Genomic DNA, 18,573 nt, shown 5'->3' with positions numbered 1-18,573 from the left:
TAGAGACCCAGCCTCCTTTGCCATGAGTGTTAATTTATAAAGCCTTCGGCTTTTGACGGATAACAAGGTGGCTTGCGAGTGTCGGTGCGTACGGAGACAGGTTGTCATGTTTGAATCTTTCAGTATGTGTTGCTTTGCTGGGAGTTCCTCCCACCCAAGGAAGACTTCCATGTAAATAACAAAGAAGTTCATATCCGCGTAGGAATAAACTACAAATTTTAAAAATAATTTGTATTTGTTCCAACACAGAATACTTACCTCGAACTACTTTCTTAGGAGTATCTGGGATCTCCTCCCAACCGACAAGAGTTTTGTGTAGTTTACCCTAGTCCCGTTTTCTATGAGGGGTAACCTCAGGTGGAGTGGAACATGCCCTGAGGCTATCCCCCAGGTCAGAGAGCATGCTTGCTCAGGTCTCGATCTCCAGTAAGTTCTCTGGTCGCGTCGTGATAACATCTTGACGCTCTCTCCTTACCCAGTGCGACCCTGTGTCCCCGACCCCCCTTTTGTGTCTTTCGCGGTCCCCACGTGGACCCATTATTGTTATTATTATTATTACTATCCTAGTTACAGCCCTTTTTGGAAAAGCAAGATGCTTTAAGCCCAGGGGCTCCAATAAGGATAAATAGCCCACTGAGGAAATGGAATAAGGAAATAATAGCTGAAGAGAACAAATTAACAATAAATCATCCTTCCTACCCTTATCCTCTGTGTTACGTCGTGTAGGGGCAGCTTATGTTCTCCTACAGCCACGTGTCCGGAGTGCGAGTCCTGGAACGTGGTGCAGTGGGTGCGCTTCGGCACCAAGAAGAAGAATGCGTCCAAGAGGTCTCATAGGAAGACGAGCCTCTCCTCTTACTTCTCCCGATGCCTCGTCGAATGGAGCTTCTTTATACAGCCATCTTCCCCTACCCAGAGTAGGGGACGAGGTAAGTCAGTTTTGGGGAAGTGCCCATTGCTCTTCCCCAGGAGTCGGAGTGGGTGCGGTATAGCACCAAGAAGTAAGCGACGAAGAGGTCGCCTAAGAAGACTAGCGCCCCTTCCCCCCTTACTTCGCCGGGCATCTCGTCTGACAGAGCTTCCCTACCACCCTCCCCTACCCAGAGTAGGGAACGAGGTAAGTCCGTTGTGGGGAAGAGGGCCGCGGCCCTTCCCCAAGAGTCTGATCTTCAGGATAGTGGGGTTGTGGCGTCGTTCCAGACGAGTGAGGGGCTTGAGGGAGGGGCGGGAGTGTGTTGGGAGACGGAGTCCTGGTGCAAGCAGGCCACGTCTCCCCTGATGACCCCATGTGGGGGAAAAATGTCCCTAATTCTTCTCCAGCCTCTTTGGCGTGTTTTTCAGTCACTTTTGCAGCCGAGGACGTCACCGAGAAGGAGCCTCCCAAGACGGGGCGCTGAGGAAGCTCAGCAGCGGCACCCAGGACGGAGGCCCCCGTTCCGACGGTGATGCTCGCCCTTCAACGTGAACCCCGGCAACCCTACAGCAGGCTCTGGCAGACCGGCATAAGTCCTCCAAAGGCCACCTAGCTCGGCACGAGCGCAGTGGACCCAGGACGGAGGCCCCCATTCCGACGGTGATTCTCGCCCTTCGACGTGAACCCCGGCAACCCTACAGCAGGCTCTGGCAGACCGGCATAAGTCCGCGAGGGTTCCGACTCCTTCCGCCCAGCGAGTCGCCCCTTCGGTCTGGCAGCCGTGTCCCAGCCTCCAAGACTTCGACAACCAGGTCTCGGTCGACAGGCATAAGCCCGCGAAGGTTCCGACTTCTCCCGCCCAGCAGAGAGAGTCGCCCCTTCGGGCTGGCAGCCTTGTCCCGGCCTCCGGTCCTTCGGTGGCCAGCCCTGAACGAAGGAACCAACCAGCCAGCACGGGGAAGCCCGTGGCTCCATGGATATCCACAGGAGCTCCATCCTTCCAGCGGAGGTAACCGCTGGATCGACCCGGCAGCATGGCATCCATACCCGGTACCACGACTGCTCCATTCAGGCTTCGTGGTCAACCGCTGGTATGCCAGGGTACTCACACCACACGGATTCCCCGGGAGGGGGTAGACCCATGACGGCTACCTCCGTCCCAGTGGCTTCATCCGTGATGGAGATAGCCGCTCCATCGTCCTGGCCAGCCCCATCCAAGCATTGGAGGTGGCCACTGACACACCCATGATGGCTCCCTCCGCCCCGGCGGCTCCATCCGTGATGGAGCCAACCGTGCCATCGTCCTGGTCAGCCACATCCAAGCATTGGAGGTGGCCGCTGACACATCCATGACGGCTACCTCCGTCCCGGCGGCTCCACCCGTGATGGAGCCAGCCATGCCATCGTCCTGGCCAGCCCCATCCAAGCATTGGAGGTGGCCGCTGACACACCCATGATGGCTACCTCCGTCCCGGAGGCTCCATCCGTGATAGAGCCAGCTGTGCCATCGTCCTAGTCAGCCCCATCCAAGCATTGGAGGTGGCCGCTGACACTCCCATGACGGCTACCTCCGTCCCGGCGACTCCATCCGTGATGGAGCCAGCCATGCCATCGTCCCGGCCAGCCCCGTCCAAGCATCGGAGGCGGCCACTGACATGGCAGGGTACTTAAACCCCACGGATCTCCCCGGGAGGGGGGGAGACCCATGACGGGTACCTCCGTCCCAGTGGCTTCATCCGTGATGGAGATAGCCGCTCCATCGTCCTGGCCAGCCCCATCCAAGCATTGGAGGTGGCCGCTGACACACCCATGACGGATACCTCCGTTCCGGCGGCTCCATCCGTGGGGGGGCCAGCCGTGCCATTGTCCCGGCCAGCCCCATCCGAGCGTCAGAAGAGGCCGCTGACATGGCAGGGTACTTAAACCCCACGGTTTTCCCTGGGAGGGGGTAGGCCCATGACGGCCCCATCCGTGACAGAGGCAGAGTGGTTTTTCCCCGAGCGGGTTGAACGGGGCTATTGCCTCTCCAGTGCCTGCCTCAGTGGCCGCTGGAGAGGGAGCCCCGCACCTTTGCCCAGTGCCTCTTCGGCTCCGTCCGCCTGTCGGATGTAGAAGTTGGCACACGTAATCTTTCCCTTGCCTTTCCCCCCGTAGGGGAGCTTCGACTCTTCAGTTAACCTTCAGACCCTCCTACTCAGACTCCAGGAGAGGGCGTTCAGGCCGCGGCTCTCGAAGGAGTTAGGAGGGGAGGCCCCCCTACTCCTGCTGGCGCCTCAGGTGGGGGGATGCCTCAAATGATATTGGCAAGCATGGTGGGACCACGGAGAGGATCTGGGGACCGTAGCAGTACTAAAGGAGGTGTACAAGCTTCCCTTCCTAGCGGACCTCCACCTCGGATCCCAGATCAACAGGGGGAGTGGTTGGTATCCAGAGACCCCTGGAGAGTAGCAATATTGCAGGAAGAAGGCTCGGCAATGCTGGCGAAAGGGGCAGTAGAACCAGTCGAAAACAGAGTCCAGGGTTCTACAACAGGCTCTTCCTGGTGGAGAAGGCGACAGGGTTCTGGAGACCTTTCAGCCCTCAACAATTCGTGTACAACACCGGCTTCAAGATGGACACTCCGAAGTTGGTCCTAGCGACCTTGAAGGAGGAGGACTGCTGAGGTCCTTAAGCCTCGAAGCCGTCTGCTTCCAGGTCCCTGTCCATCCCTCCAACAGGAGGTTTTTAATGGAAAAATGGAGTACCAAAACATGGCAGTTCAAAACCCTATGCTTCAGACTGTCGGCAGTCCTCAGGGCTTCACGAAGGTCTTCTCAACAGTTTCAGGCTGGGCGTACGAACAGGACGTCCGCCAGGTTTGATACTTAGGTGACTGGTTGTTGCTTTCAGTCCCAGAGGAAGTACTGAGGGAGCAAGACGAGAAGTTCCTGCAGTTCTACAACGTCTTGAGTATCATCATCAACCTGGAGAAGTCCCGGCTGATTTCCTCCACCAGGATGACCTACCTAGGGTTGGTTCTAGACTCCCGGATGGCGAGGTCCTTCCCCTCCGCGGAGAAACTGGACACCCTGAAACAGATACTCTGGCCCTTCCTGTCGGGCCAACCCAGGAGAGCCATGGTCTGGCGAAGACTGATAGTACTCCCCGCACTAGATAGTCCTGGTGTCCCAGAGACGAAGGAAGTCCTGGGGTGGTAGCAATCGGAACGAACACCCTCAAGGGAATGCTCTTTTCTGCCTTCCCTCCAGAGATGCTCCTGTTCACTGACGTATCCAAGGAGAGCTGGGGTGCTCATCTTCTCGACAAAATGGCAAAAGGTAAATGGGAAGTCGAGAGGACGAACCTGCACATATACGTGCTGGACATGAGGATCGTACAAAGAGCGGGCCCAGAGATCGTCCATCTACCCCGGGGAAGCTCCGTGGATCCGGGGTGCGACGTGAAAGAGCAAGGAGGACTGAAGTCAAAGGAACGGTGCAATCTCACGATGGAGTTCCTAGAATGGGCTGAAGTGGAACAAATTCATTTTTCAGCCAGGTTCTCTTCGGGGAAGAGGAACGTCCTGGCCGACGGCCTCAACTGGAAGGGTCGAGTGGTAGGGCCCGAGTGGTCCCTACACCCAGAAGTGGTCAAAACCCTCTCCCTGAAGTGGGGCTCCCCGGTGTTCGACCTTTTCGCCACGAGACTAAACCCACAGCTCCTCGTGTTTTGTTTTCCTGTGCCAGATCCAGCAGCAACGTTCGAGGACGCCTTCCAATGAGATGGACGGCCAACCTGTGGGTGACTTTGGTAGCGCCCTGGTGGCCAGAGAGGGAGTGGTTCGCGGATCTAAAGGAACTGGCATGCCTTACACCTGGGACACTTCCAGACAGACCAGACCTTCTCCGGCAGCCTCACTTCCAGAGGCTCCACGAAAACCCTTGGTCCCTCCTTCACGCGTGGCTGTTATCGAGCGTCTGCTGAAAAAGGAAGGATTTCCGTCGAGGACAGCATCAAGGATGACAGGGTACCTGAGGCGTTCGTCAGTCGAGGTGTACCAGGCGTAGTGGGCTACCTTTTCTAAGGGGTGCTCCTCGAAGAACATCAGGCCGTTAGGGGCCTCCATTCACGAGATAGCAGACTCCCTGGTCTATCTCAGGGACGAAGTGGGGATGTCCATCCCAAGTCTTCCTCCTGAAGGACATAGACCTGGGTGCCTCCAGGTAGATCTCGACGCTCTTCAAGAGCTTCGAGCAGTCGTTTTTTCCCCCAAGCCGTTAGAGTGCCCCATGAGGATGTGGCTAGGGTACTTGAAGTTGATTTTGGTACCTCCCTTCGAGCCTCTAAAAGACATTCTAGACAAGGAGCGCACCCTCAAGGCAGTCTTTCGTTTAGCTCTGGCATCAGCAAAGAGTAGGTGAGATTCCTGGTCTGTCGTACGAGATCTCACCCTCGAAGGGCTGGCGAGATACTTCTTTCAGATTCTTACCCTCCTTCGTAGTCAAGACTCAGAATCCAGTTGTTTGGGACCCCAAAATAGAATTGTTCCCAGTGCCAGCTATTCCTCGCTCGGACAACCCGAGGGACTTGCAGTATGGCAGTTATTAGAAAGGACAGCTAGACTTCATCCCGAGATCAAGTCTCTGTTCATTTTCCTCGGGACTGTGAAGGAGCCAGTCTCCAAGAACACTTTCTTCTTCTGGATAAGGCAAGTGATCGTCAGGCCCTACAGTAGTGCAGGGTTCCCCTATCCAGGAAAGCCCAGACCCCACAACATTAGGAGTCTAAATGCTTCTTTGGCATTTGAGAAGAACATGGCAGTGGGCCAAAGCCTGAGGGTAGGTACTTGGTCTAACCAGTCGCCCTTTACGGCTCACTGCTTGAAGGACTACTCGAGAAAGTCCCTGGGCGGGTTCTCGCGCGGTCCCGTCATTTCCACGCTCCAAATGGTTTAAGGGTGTAGCCCCAGTGGTAACTGCGGGTAGCGAGTCCAAGAGAGACAGGTTCCTTCCTGAGCCCCCTTGTTCTTCCTTCCCCTATTCCCTTACCGGAAATGGCTCGGGTAGCCCCCCTGAAACTGCCATGGGATACACTATCATTGGAAGGACATGTCTCCTAGGATTCTTGCAGAAGTGAGTTACATAGACACTAAGAAGGTTTTTTGCGTAGTTTTCCCTTTTTTCTCGTTTTCTTTGAGGTCAGCAGAACCTAGTCTCTTACCTAGGTTCCTCTTCTATTCTCGTCACGGTCTCTAGGTCCTGAAGGACACTCCCACCTCCTAAGGTATAAGTCTCCTAAGAAAGTAGTTCGAGGTAAGTATTCTGTGTGGAACAAATCACAAATTTTAAGTAATTTGTATTTTTCCTAACAATACTTACCTTGAACTACTTTCGGGTAATGGCCCGCCCATCCTACCCCGAGTGCCTTGCTGGACTTCATAGATTTCTAAGCTATCAAGAACTTACTGGAGATCGAGACCTGAGCAAGCATGCTCTCTGACCTGGGGGGTAGCCTCAGGGCATGTACCACTCCACCTGAGATTACCCCTCATAGAAAACGAGACTAGGGTAAACTACACAAAACTCTGGTCGGTTGGGAGGAGATCCCAGATACTCCTAAGAAAGTAGTTCGAGGTAAGTATTGTTAGGAAAAATACAAATTACTTAAAATTTGTGATTTTTTCCTAGTTAAACAAACCTGAGTCATTTATCAAAGATCCCGTCTCAACTGCCCCACAAGTCTTTTGACCAATGGAGAGTGAAGAGTGTCATGAGCAGGCGCCCTGCGCTGTTGTTGCGTAGCAACTGTAATATGGTGCAATGAAACTCCTTTTTCTTTGATTTTCTGGTCGTAGAGAAAACGAGACTAGGAATAACCCGTATAAATTTGTAGCATTACAGTATTAGTACACCATGAAACATAAATATTCATCCTTGATATAAGAGATTGATGATAAAAATATATATCTAGAGATACTGAAAATTTGTATTAAAAATATCCTGTCTTTTCTTTCAGCCCTTATGAGATTGATGAGCGTAGTTCTGTCTCTAACAATACTGGTGACTGCCAGGCGGAATTCAATAGTCTGACTGTGAAGTACCTCAATATTAATGTCGGTAATAAGACGTATGGCAGGGTTCAGGTGACGTAAGTATTACATAAAGATTTTATGATAGGGTTGATAAGTCACTTGATGTAAGCTTTCAGATCTTGTGCCCTTTTATTACTTTAAATTTAGTTCACTTATTAGGAAGTTTGCATATATTTAATAAACACAGGAATTGAATATAATATACTTGACAGTTCAACATCTATAACTAATCTGGTCTCTAAGACACTTCAAAAAATTCAAGAAAGGGCACATGAAAACATTGAATAGATTATTTACTGAAATGAACTACATTGTAAATGAGTTATATTTCTTGAATTAAGTGGATAGATAGAAAACCAATCTGAACTGCATTTTGGGCAATTGAGAATTGTATATCCTTACATTATTATTAAAAAATTTTGGACTTTATTATCTGGTAAATCTTGGAATCATAAATAATTTTCTTCTGTTTAATAATTTGAAAAATGGACATTTTTTAAAATTTGTGGGAAAAGAATTTCCTCTTTTAAGTTATTTACATTGTGCTTAGGTATCTAAGGATTTATGCTCTATTATTTGTCCGTTATTTTGCTACACCTGTTTTCCGAACAACTACGTACTCCTTCAGAAACTGGTAGAGAGGCTCGTTTAAGCAAGTGAGGTACTAAACCCAAGTTGTTCCGTAACCGAAATACAAACCACGCTATTTACATAGGGTATTACTTTCGGCGTAGCTGAAATGGCGAGCCATTAGATTTTTAACGAGGGTTAACTACCCCCGCGCTAGTTAGCAGGGGGTAGGGGAGGGGTAGCTAGCTACCCCTCCCCCCTCACACACTGGTGAACTGACTCACTTCGCTTTTGGCTCGGACGACGAACGGATGTCTCTGTTCCCGTCCTCGTATGGCAGCCATTTATTGTTTTGTCTTTACTTAATTACTTACTTTTCTTGTACTCATATATATATGTAAACATATTTTTATGTTTATGTATATATTTAAGTATAGAAATCAGTAAGTTTCCTTTTCAGTGTTCGTGTTGTGTGTGTGTGTGTACGATATCACCGTGTAGCCGCCGGCAGTCAGGCCACTACGGTGTAATTTCATGGACCGCGATCTCTTCCTTGGTCCTTCGGTCGGCTCCTTCCACGGGCGCTGTGGGGAGTCGTCATCGCTGGACTTAATATTTTGTTTCTCCGCTACTCCTCTTTTCCTACGGGGAAGGTGGGGTTCAGCGTAGGTACGCGAGAGTATAGTTTGACTACGGTCTCTCTCTCTCTGGAGGTCGTTCACCTTTTACTACGTTTTCTACATACTACGATAGCTCCTCCGTTCGGGTGGAGTTTCTACGCAGTACTTTTTATCTCAATTATATTTTTATTATAAAATCTAATTGTATTTGTTAACTTTTCAGCTTTTTAGAACGTTTCCCTTCGGGGTTTTTCGTTCTTACTTTTAGTGAATTCTTTAATGAATTGCATAATTATAACTGTTATAATTCTGTTTTTGTTACAGTTCTCGCCCTTCCCCCTTCCCGTGAGTGTAGGTGGGGTTGGGGCTCTTGCCTGTTATGTAATTCTTGTGTTGTTTTTCCTCGGGTTTCCTCTTCGGAGTCTTCCCAGGGGGAATGAAGGTTAAAGAATTACTTTTTATTTTCACAGTTAACGATCTGTTTTTTCCGTTTGCCTAATGTGACAACGAAGCAGAGCTGTCTTGTTGGGACTCGGGGAGTCGGATGTTGCTGCCTCCTCTATAGGACTTCGTCAGGGGCGTGTCTTCTTTTCCTGGAAGTTCTCCCGAGACAACCGACAGCTCTTCAGTTCATCTTAGAACACTCAGGAGGTTCCCCTCCTTGGGTGGGTAACTTCCCTTCCGAGGGAGGTTCCCTGCCTAGGTTTGAGTTTCTTTCCCTTTTAGGGAAATTCTCTTACCATTAATAATTATGATATGTTCCTGGTCCTCCGGCGGTTTTGCTCTTGGTGCCGAGCGACCGCTTTTTGTAACCTTGCTCAAGCGGCTGAGCGGTTACATTCTCGGACCATAGTTTTTGTGCGACTATGCTCTTGGTGCTGAGCGGTCTCACCTGCAGCTACGCTCAAGGGGCTGAGCAGCTGCAGGAGCGCCTCTTCGGAGGTTGGCTCTTATGTCACTGGCTGACCATTCGGCCCTATGGGCTCTATCTTCAGTCTCTTCTACGAAGTATTCCTCTCTCGTTCGCGAGAGAGGACACTCATAAAGACTCCTCTTCGGAGGACTCCTTCTGCTGTTGTTGCTGAAGGCTCAGTCCCCTTCGGGTGGCAGCTGAGCCCTACGGTCTCTCCTGCGAGTGTTTCTTCCCCGGGGGGGAAGTTCACCACAGAGACTCCTCTTCGGAGGTCTCCTTCTGCTGTTGTTGCTGTTGTTGCTGAGGGCTCAGTCCTCTTTGGGGGCAGCTGATGCCACGGTCTCTCCTGCAAGTGCTTCTCCCCCTTAGGGGAGTTCACTCCAGAGGAGGTCTGATGATGGTGCTCCTGCCTGTGGTCGTCTTCATCTTCACCTTCCCCGCAGAGGATCCTCCTGCTAGACCTTCTCCTGGACGCAGATGCGCTGTGGGCGCCAACGTACATCGTTTCCAACAAGCACCGGTCCCTTCGGGGCAAAAGGGCTTACTCCACAATGTGGGTAAGTCCCTTAAGTGCCAGGTTTTACCTGCGCGCCCACGTTCTCCTGCGCGCTCGCGCTCTCCTGCTGTGTTCCAGACTTCTCTCTTGCGATCTCCTGTAGCTGAGTCTCGCCGTAGATCTCCTGATCGCCAGCGCTCACCTGCGCCTCTGAGACCTTCTGTGCGCCAGCTCTCTTCAGCTCGTCAGCGCACTTCTGGACGCCCTTTTCCTGCAACGCGCCTTGTGCGCCAACGGTCTCCTGCACGCCCTTTTCTAATGTGCGCAATGCGCGCCAACGTTCGCCCTCGCGCCCACGATCTTTGGATCTAGGCACAGGCAAGGAGATTGTTCCTTCCTTTTACACCCACGATCGCCTGCTCGCCAGTGCACATCTGTGCGCCCTTTCCTGATGTGCGCAATGCGCACCAGCGTACTCCACGTGCTTCCAGATGTGGGTGGAGGCGAAAGAGATGATTCCTTCACCCCCTCGCTGATGATCTCCTGTGCTCTAGATTTGAACGAGTCTCTGAGCGCCCACGAGAAGTCTTCTGTACTCGCCCACGAGCGTTCGCTATTATGCGCAAGCTCACCAGCTGGTTCTGCCCCTCGCTAATATCTTCTGGCCGCACAACCGCGCTCCATCGATCTCCTACGCGTCCTCACGTGCATGCGCACACATGTTCGCCTGCGCGGGAACCAACGATTGTACCAATGCGCGCGCGAGCGCCAAGGGCGACTTCGACTGCGATTCCCGTCGGGTTTCGCAACACGGGCAACCTGGCGAGTTTTTTCTGGAGCGCATACTTTCAGATCATCATAGTCACGATCTTCACCTCGTAAGCGCAGAGCATGACACGTACAAGAGCAAGAAGAATCTTCAGAAAAGTCTGGGTAACATGCTTCTCCCTTTTCAGGCAGGCCCCATCATCCCTCTCCTCAGGATCGCCCGATCCCCTTCCCTCCAACGGTGGCTGCTGACACTGCCTCTGTCAGTCGTCAACAGAGGGAATACTTCGAGATCATGGGGTAGCCTGATTTAGCTCTTCCTCTCCACCATTCCGTGCAACGGGCCTTCCGGGGGTTTTTCTCTCGAGAAACTCTCCGCCCGGCAGGTGACATTCTCGACTTCGGGAATCTTGAACTAGGAGGAAGCCGCAAAGGGTACCAGGCAGGCCACCTCATGGCTGATCGTCGAGCTTGAGTCTCTGGCCATCCGATCGCGACCCGGGGTTTTATACAAGGAAGCTCCGGGAAGGTTATGGAACTTTCCTCCTCTCGGACACGTGCACCTTCGTTTCCCGACACCAAGTGTCGAACTTGAGGACAAACTCGATGTTGAAGCATTGAGATGCAGTGACCGAGAGGTTTTTCTCTCGAAGGTCCCTACCATGGATATCGGCAAACCCAGACACTCCCATCCTTGGAAGGGGCTTGTTTCAGCCCAAGGACAAGGAACGAGCGACTGAGAGGTGGAGAAAATCGTATCACGATTCGCTCCTCCAAGGCGCTTACATCCAGTTCCTACAAGCCTCCAGCGCCTCAACTTCAACAGCCTCGTTCAGCCTAGGACATCAGAATCGGCACGGGCAGCTAGAGAAGGTGTCTTTGCAGCTTCCCCCCTCCTGTCGGGGACGAAGGGCGAGGAGCCCTCCTGGGAAGGCAATAATCCCAGAGGGGGCGGCCTAGGCCGCAAAAGCTAGGATTGGCAACCCCCACCTGCATCTCCCAGTGGGGGGTATGCCTGATTTTGCGCCTTCAAGTGGCAGCATCTCGGGGCCGATTCCTGAACGATCTCCATGATCAGCCAGGGATTTTGTGTCCCGTTTCGTAGTATCTCTACCTCCCCTGTCAGCGAATCCAGTGTCGCTGAGCCCCTATGCCATGGGATCGGCAAAGGGGCTAGCCCCTCGGGCAGAGGGCGAGACCATGCTCTAGAAGGATGCTCATGCTCTCCAAGGTTGTCGGCGGCTCCCCCCAAGGTTCTTCAAATGACTCTTTCTTGTAAGAAGCGCCTGAAGGCTGGAGACCCGCCATCGTCCTCTTAGCCTTGAACAAGTTTGTCGTACAAACTTCGGTCAGTATGGTACAACAGATTCGATCAGACTTGTAGGGAAACCACAAGACTTCACGTGCATACTGGATCCGAAAGACAGGTACTTCCAGATCCCAATCCATCCGTCTTTACAGGAAGTACTTGGAATTCACCCTAGGCAACAGATTTACCAGTTCAAGGTGCTGTGCTTCGATCTTTCCACAGCACCGCAGGCATTCACCAGGAAGTTCATCCCGAACCCTCATGTCCACACAGGAGCGGCATCCACCTCCTTCGCTTTCTGGATGACAGGCTACCCCGGCAGTTTCGGTATCGACCCTTCTTTGACTCCGAGACAAGCCTCTGGGACTTTGCCAAGATCTAAGGATCATGGTAAATCTCGAGAAGTTTTCTGTTTCCATCGCAACAACTGGGATATCTAGGCTTGATTTTAGTCTCCAATCTCCGTTAAGCCTTCCCACCAGATGGCAGGATAGCAAGGCGGAGGAGAGTAGTAGAATCTTTCCTCAGGCGAGGAGAGTCTCCAGCCTTTTTCTGGTTACGCCTCCTAGGTCACCTTCCTCCTTGACCCCTCTAGTCCCAAACACTCGCCTCAGGATGAGTCTCCTGCTTTGGCGACTCAAGTCCCGGTGGAATCAAGACTACGATTCCCCAGACTTTCTGGTCCTATGGGACCTGCCGAACGAGGGATCCTGCAGTGGTGGTTGACCTACGGAGCCTTTGCTAGAGAGTGGATCTTCTCGTCCCTCCTCCACATTTGATGCTGTCCTCGGACGCGTCAAAGAAGGGGGGGGGGGCATGTTCTGAACCAAAGGATCTCAAGCCTATGGCCAGAACTAGAAGGGTACCTCCACATCAATTGGCTAGGGATGAAGGCCATATTCTGGCCCGTCAACAGTTCCAACAGGCCCCGGCGAGTCACTCCGTGAGCGACAACACCACGGTAGTTGCTTATTTCATTAAGCGGGGAGGTACCTTTTCATAAGTCTTCCCGTCTTACAGTAGAGATACTGAGATGAGCCAAAATCCACTCAATACCAATATTGGCTCGCTTCATTCCGGACAAAGGAATGTGCTCTCCGACAGTCGGAACGGAGCATCGCAGATATAGAGTACCGAGTGGTCTTTGGAACCCCCAGTAGCCAACAAGCTCTGACCTTGTGGTCCTGTTCGCGACAACCTTGAATTTCAAGCTGTCGCTGTACTTCTTCCCAGCCCCGGCCCCCAAGACACCCTGCCGAGATGTCTTCCCACATCGATGGGACAACATCGACGTCTACGCCTTGCCACCATTGGGTCTGAGGGGAAGGGGGGCTCAACAAGACCAGACTATCGGTCAACCTGTCGATGACTCTGATAGCTCTGCTACGGCATCATGCAGAGTGGTTTCCGGACCTTCTGCATCCCTTGATGGAACTCCCGAGAGAGCTTCCCCACGACAAGAGCTAAAGCAACCATACCACTACATCTACCACCAGCCGTAGCTCTGCTTCGGCTCCACGCCTGGAGTCCATCCAGCATCTCCTCACAGAGAGAGGCGTTCCGCAACAGGTCGCGGAGTGGATGTCTTGACACCTGCGAAGTCATCCGCAGGGCTCCACCAGGCGAGGTGGAGAGTCTTCTGGGGTTGGTGTCGTGGGAGAGGTATCTCTCCCCTCGATGCCACTATTCCAGTAGCGGAGTTATTGTCCATCTGCGGGAGGAAATACGCCTTTTGCTCTCGGCGGTAAAGCCTATCGCTCAGCCTCAAGCCTGGCCTTCAGGCTCTAAGGTTAGACAATTCCTCCTCGCGGGATCTTTCTTCGCTCATACGAAGCTACGAACTTACCTGCACCCAGTCGGAAGTGAGACCTCCTCCATGGAACATGGCTCGGGTTCTTAGGGATCTTAAGACTTCTCCCTGTGAGCCATTACGCAAGTCATCTGATAGGCACCTGACTTAGAAGACGGTGCTCCGGCTCGCTCTGGCTTCGGCCACTCGTATCAGTGTGCTTCATGGTCTCTCGTACGACTTCGCCCATTCAAGAAGATAGGGAGAGGTAACGTTCGGGTTCGTCCCTGAGTCGGATACTAGACTCAAGATCTTGGAGTCCCAAACCTTCGGTTCGACTCCTTCAGGATTTCGAGTCTCCGTTCTGTAACAGATGACCCAGGCCTTCTCCTACTATGCCCAGTAAGGAGTCGGAGGTGTTATCTTAAAGAACAGCTGCAGTTCGTCCTCACGTGCAAGCCCTGTTTGAGAGCACAGGAAGGACGAAGAGGAGGGTCACCAAGAATACCTTTGCAGCCTGGATTCAAGGACCATCCATCTCGCCCTGAATCCAGACCCTCCTCCGTCATGTAGCCTTAGAGCACACGATGTCAGAGGCATCGCAACATCACTGGTCTTCAAGAAAACTACTCTGTTACGCAGGTGCTACAAACTGGAGTCTGGAAGTGTCGGACGACCTTCACAGCCCACTACCTGCAGGACGTGACCCACAGGAGCCTCGATACGTTTCTCTATCGGCCTGTGGTGGCTACACAACAGCTAGTCTAACCTCAGGCTCCTTAATGGACAAGTAGCAGAAGGTTGAGGGCATTGTTACCCGGTGTCAGACTGCATGAATGAAAGAGGTATGTCTGGCCCATACCCTGACGAGGTGGTATTGGGATAGTCCTAGTCCAGAATTCCATCTAAAGGTCTTCAGGTCGACTGCCTAGGACAAGTCACGCTTCATCCCTCCACACACAAGCTTATGTAGGCCGCACGCTCCTTGCGGAGCAAGGAACTTGCGAGGTGCAGGGACTCTTTTTCTCGAAGTGCTGCTCACTCGGATTCTGAGTCCCCGGGTAAAGCCAAAGCCAGTATGGCTGGGGACTTAACACCCTTCCTAAGGGGTAAGTCACCCTATGTAAATAGCGTGGTTTGTATTTCGGTTACGGAACAAATGACAAATTCGGAGATAATTTGTATTTTTCCTAACCATACAAACCTTGGCTATTTACACATATTTGCCCGCCAGCCCTGTCCCCCAAGTTAAGTCCTACCTCTAAGCGAAGTGAGTCAGTTCACCAGTGTGTGAGGGGGAGGGGTAGCTAGCTACCCCTCCCCTACCCCCTGCTAACTAGCGCGGGGAGAGTTAACCCTCGTTAAAAATCTAATGGCTCGCCATTTCAGCTACGCCGAAAGTAATACCTTATGTAAATAGCTAAGGTTTGTATGGTTAGGAAAAATACAAATTATCTCCGAATTTGGCATATTTACTTTATTGGAGATGAGGATGGAAAGAGAATGGTCGAACTTGTAAGAGAATGGCACACCCAGCCATTCAAACAAAATACAATCAAATGGATTTAGTGAGTTTGATTTAGTGAATATACAAAAAGAGACCCATTATTCCGAGTGAATGTACAGGGTGTCATGCTAACCACAAAACCATAATAGACGTAAGGGATGCTTATTTTACGAGTGAAGGAATGAAATATCTCTCTTAAAATTTTGCCACGAGGAATAAAAACAGGTTTAGAAGTAGGTATATTATTGAGAGGAGAAATGCCATATAAGGATCCATGCTACCATCTCGGTCTTCAGCCTCTTGAAATCTAAGATTGACTATAAATGCATGTACCGTATATGATAGGCTGCGGAAGGGCACCGGTAATCAAAGAATATGAAGCTCTGCAAGAGGATCTTGAACCTGGGATAAACAAAATGGCACCAGAAATGTTACTGAATGGTGTAGTCGAACCACTAGTTACCACTTGAGCATTTAGGTTAAGGTTTAAAACTAGGTAGGTTAGTCCTGTAATGTTACTTTGAATCTAGAAATAAGTGGATTTCTGGACTATCCATAAAGGAGTTAATGGCATTAAATTCCTTAATATAACAAAAACCAACCTAGTTTAGATGTATTAAAACAAAGTTTGGAGTGGCAGTACTGTCATTATTCCCTCGATAAACAAGCCTAGCCTTCTTTGTTCAAAAGCCTTCTGACACACTAGAATTACTGCAATGGAAAGTATTTTAAGAATATTTTCTAATTTTTGTTATAAGTTGTTATAATAGGCTTAAAAGATAGCATTATATTTTATAACCAGGTTAGGTAATTTAGTATTTTGAAAGTAAAAAATCTTGTGGAATTGAAGGCTTAGAATGTACAATCGAACAGGTTAATTGAACTTTTAAACCAAGTAGCCATTCTTAGTAAAAGTACATGCATACATATATACTAAGGCACTTCCCCCAATTTTGGAGGGTAGCCGACATCAAGCAAATGAAAAAAAGGGGACCTTTCCTTTCTACATTCCTTCCATCCTGACAAGGGACTGCTAGGGTGCCACAGCCCACTCTCCCCCATTATCCACCACAGATGAAGCTTCATAACGCTGAATCCCCTACTGCTGCTACCTCTGCGGTAGTAAAAGTAATAACCATTAAATGACAACTCTTATTAAAAAAAACATGAAGGAATTGAAAGGCATATGCTGTGTAGTTAGAAAACAGTTGTCTCTGAATACTTAGAGGAATAAAATTGCACCAAGACCTGCTTTAGAAATGTAGCAAGGTAATTTTCCTGTAAGATTTCAAGTCTGTTAAAGCCAAGCACATTGTTCACATGGCACGTTAGTGCTGCTCATATGTTAAAAGCTTATGGACAAAAGGTACAGTCTGTAACTGCACATCCTGGGGAGTAGCGGTATATTTAGCTTGAGAATTAAACGTATTATAGACTATAGTTCTTTACTGAATACGAATAACCACTGCAGTGTAATATCTGCCATTTTTTATAGCCAGACTTGAGGTTAATAAAAACAACTTTCCTAAATTACTTTACTAAAGTACAGTAAACCCGTGATGAATTAGTGGCTGAGGCCATCATCTAGAGCAATCATGTGATGCTGATACTTCACCAATAGCAATAAAAATTGAAAGCATCTGTGATATGAAATGCCATCTTCCAAATTAAAACTATATTGCTTAAGAGTGTGTTCACTATTGCGTGAGGAGGGATGTAAGGGTCTGGCAACTTGCATGGTCTTCTGCCTCACAACTTAGATGTCTAATAAAGTAACTAGGTATGCAGAACAACAAGGGTTTAGCTGTAGAAGGACTAAAGTAATTAAAGAATTTGAGAGACTATGTGAGGAACTCTTCTCTGTAAGGCGCAGTGAACCTTCAGAACTCTTACTGGAGGAACACTGTAATAATGACCACTAGACTCAACTTTGTCAGATAGTTTAGAGTAAGTAACTGGGCAGGCAAGTCAGACTTACCGCCCAGAAGAAAAGCCTTGCTGCCTTCCGAGAATAACAAAGCAAGTTAAATAGTGTATCTACAGTATGTTAACCCTTTTACCCCCGGGCTATTTGGAAATTTCCAACCCTTAACCCCCAAGGGATTATTTTTATCCCATCACATTTTGCAGTATACATTTTTTAAATTGCTCTAACAGGCTTAATTTTTGTCATAGAGAGGTCATATTGGTCTCATTCTTTTGGAAAATGCCTGAATTTTCTCAAAAAATTATCAAAAATATGAAAAAAAAATTTTTATAGCATTTTTTTGCAAGGACGTACCGGTACGTCCATGGGGGTAAAGGGATGGCTTTTGTGAAACGTACCAGTACGTCCTTTGGGGGTAAAAGGGTTAAAACCCAAAAATGTTAATCACTAACTTGGTTAGAAAATGAGTATATAGGGCTTTCGTATCGCATCAACTGCACAAAATTCAATGATTTTCTCTTTAATTCCCCTTGAACTAAAAATTACTTTCCTTGGCAGTCGTTCTGTTTACCACTATGCAATATATATTCTCTAGTTCTATAAACACTAACTTGAGCATATTTTCCCGAGAGGATCTGTGAGGTATCGAACTCCTCACAAGAGCTATTTAAAACCCAGTGCTTTTCTTGTGCAGAAATGCTAACCAATGAGGAAAGGAAAGCTAACTTAAAATGCAGTAAACACTTACCATCATCGTGACGAAACAACTGCGATAAAGAAACTGAAGAATGGGTAACTTTTAGCGTACTGCTTACCATTAACCGCTAGATTTTATTTTTATTAATTTACTGGGGTTATGATAATTCGAAGGGAAAGGAAATAGAAAGTTTTCTGATCCATTTTTTGGGTTAAACTTCGGTAAACCGAGCTTCTAGGTAAGAAGTAATATGAATATCAGGGGTGGTGCTTAAAAGAATTCACTGATTGAGAACTTAATTTGAAAATCAATAATGTGGAAGAATAGATATACTGTAGTTGGCAGAGTTACCCTTTTAGTATTAAGTTCTTGTGCTTGATGATAACACCATCATGGGACAATAAGAGTGGAAAGTTCATGGTAACTTGTAAGCCTTAGCTTCCAGAAAGTCAAAATTTGGGTATTGTGTCTGCAGTATGACCACTAGATTTATTTTTCTTCCATCCATTTCAGGTACAATTTCCGGAAGAAGAGGGGAGATTCATGGGTTATGGAAAGTGCATTTGTTAGTCTCGACAGTGAGGTTGTGAATCATGTATTCAAGGTTAGTTTGTGATTTTATGTTTATGAGATTATATGATGTAATATGGTAGAAACTTATGAAAATTTTTAAGTCTAATTCTGAAAACTTTTATAATGAATAAATGCTCTGTTTGTAAAGAAAAATGGGCTATTATGAATGCAGTGTAATTTTTATATAGCCTAAAAGGAAATGTTTTCTTTTATTGGGGTTTTATAACCCGAATGTAGCTCCCCTAACACTGGGCACATCTAGTGAACAATTGAATAATTTAACATTGGTATTCTTTGCCTCCTAACATGGTATTCTTTGCCTCCTAACAAGGGACTCAACCGAGTTCAGCTGGTACTGCTAGGGTGCCAAAACCCACCCTCCCACATTATCCACCACAGATAAAGCTTCATAATGCTGAGT

General features: G+C 49.1%; 2 protein-coding genes across 2 annotated transcripts in view; both read left to right on the top strand.

Moving 5' to 3' along the window:
* LOC137634940 (uncharacterized) overlaps positions 1 to 18,573 on the top strand; it is a 592,943-nt gene that overhangs the window by 227,566 nt on the left and 346,804 nt on the right. The window lies entirely within an intron of this gene.
* The window catches only part of LOC137634925 (V-type proton ATPase subunit S1-like), a 40,813-nt gene that overhangs the window by 11,323 nt on the left and 10,917 nt on the right, over positions 1 to 18,573 (top strand). Inside the window, exons 7-8 of the mRNA XM_068367484.1 lie at positions 6,908 to 7,039; positions 18,093 to 18,183. Of these exons, the coding sequence (XP_068223585.1) occupies positions 6,908 to 7,039; positions 18,093 to 18,183 (223 nt within the window). The remainder of the gene's footprint in view (positions 1 to 6,907; positions 7,040 to 18,092; positions 18,184 to 18,573) is intronic.

Source organism: Palaemon carinicauda, chromosome 45, assembly GCF_036898095.1.
Source record: "Palaemon carinicauda isolate YSFRI2023 chromosome 45, ASM3689809v2, whole genome shotgun sequence".
Classification (NCBI taxonomy): Eukaryota; Metazoa; Arthropoda; class Malacostraca; order Decapoda; family Palaemonidae; genus Palaemon; species Palaemon carinicauda.
Note: the sequence above shows the minus strand (reverse complement) of the source record. Positions and strands in the feature narration are given on the sequence as shown.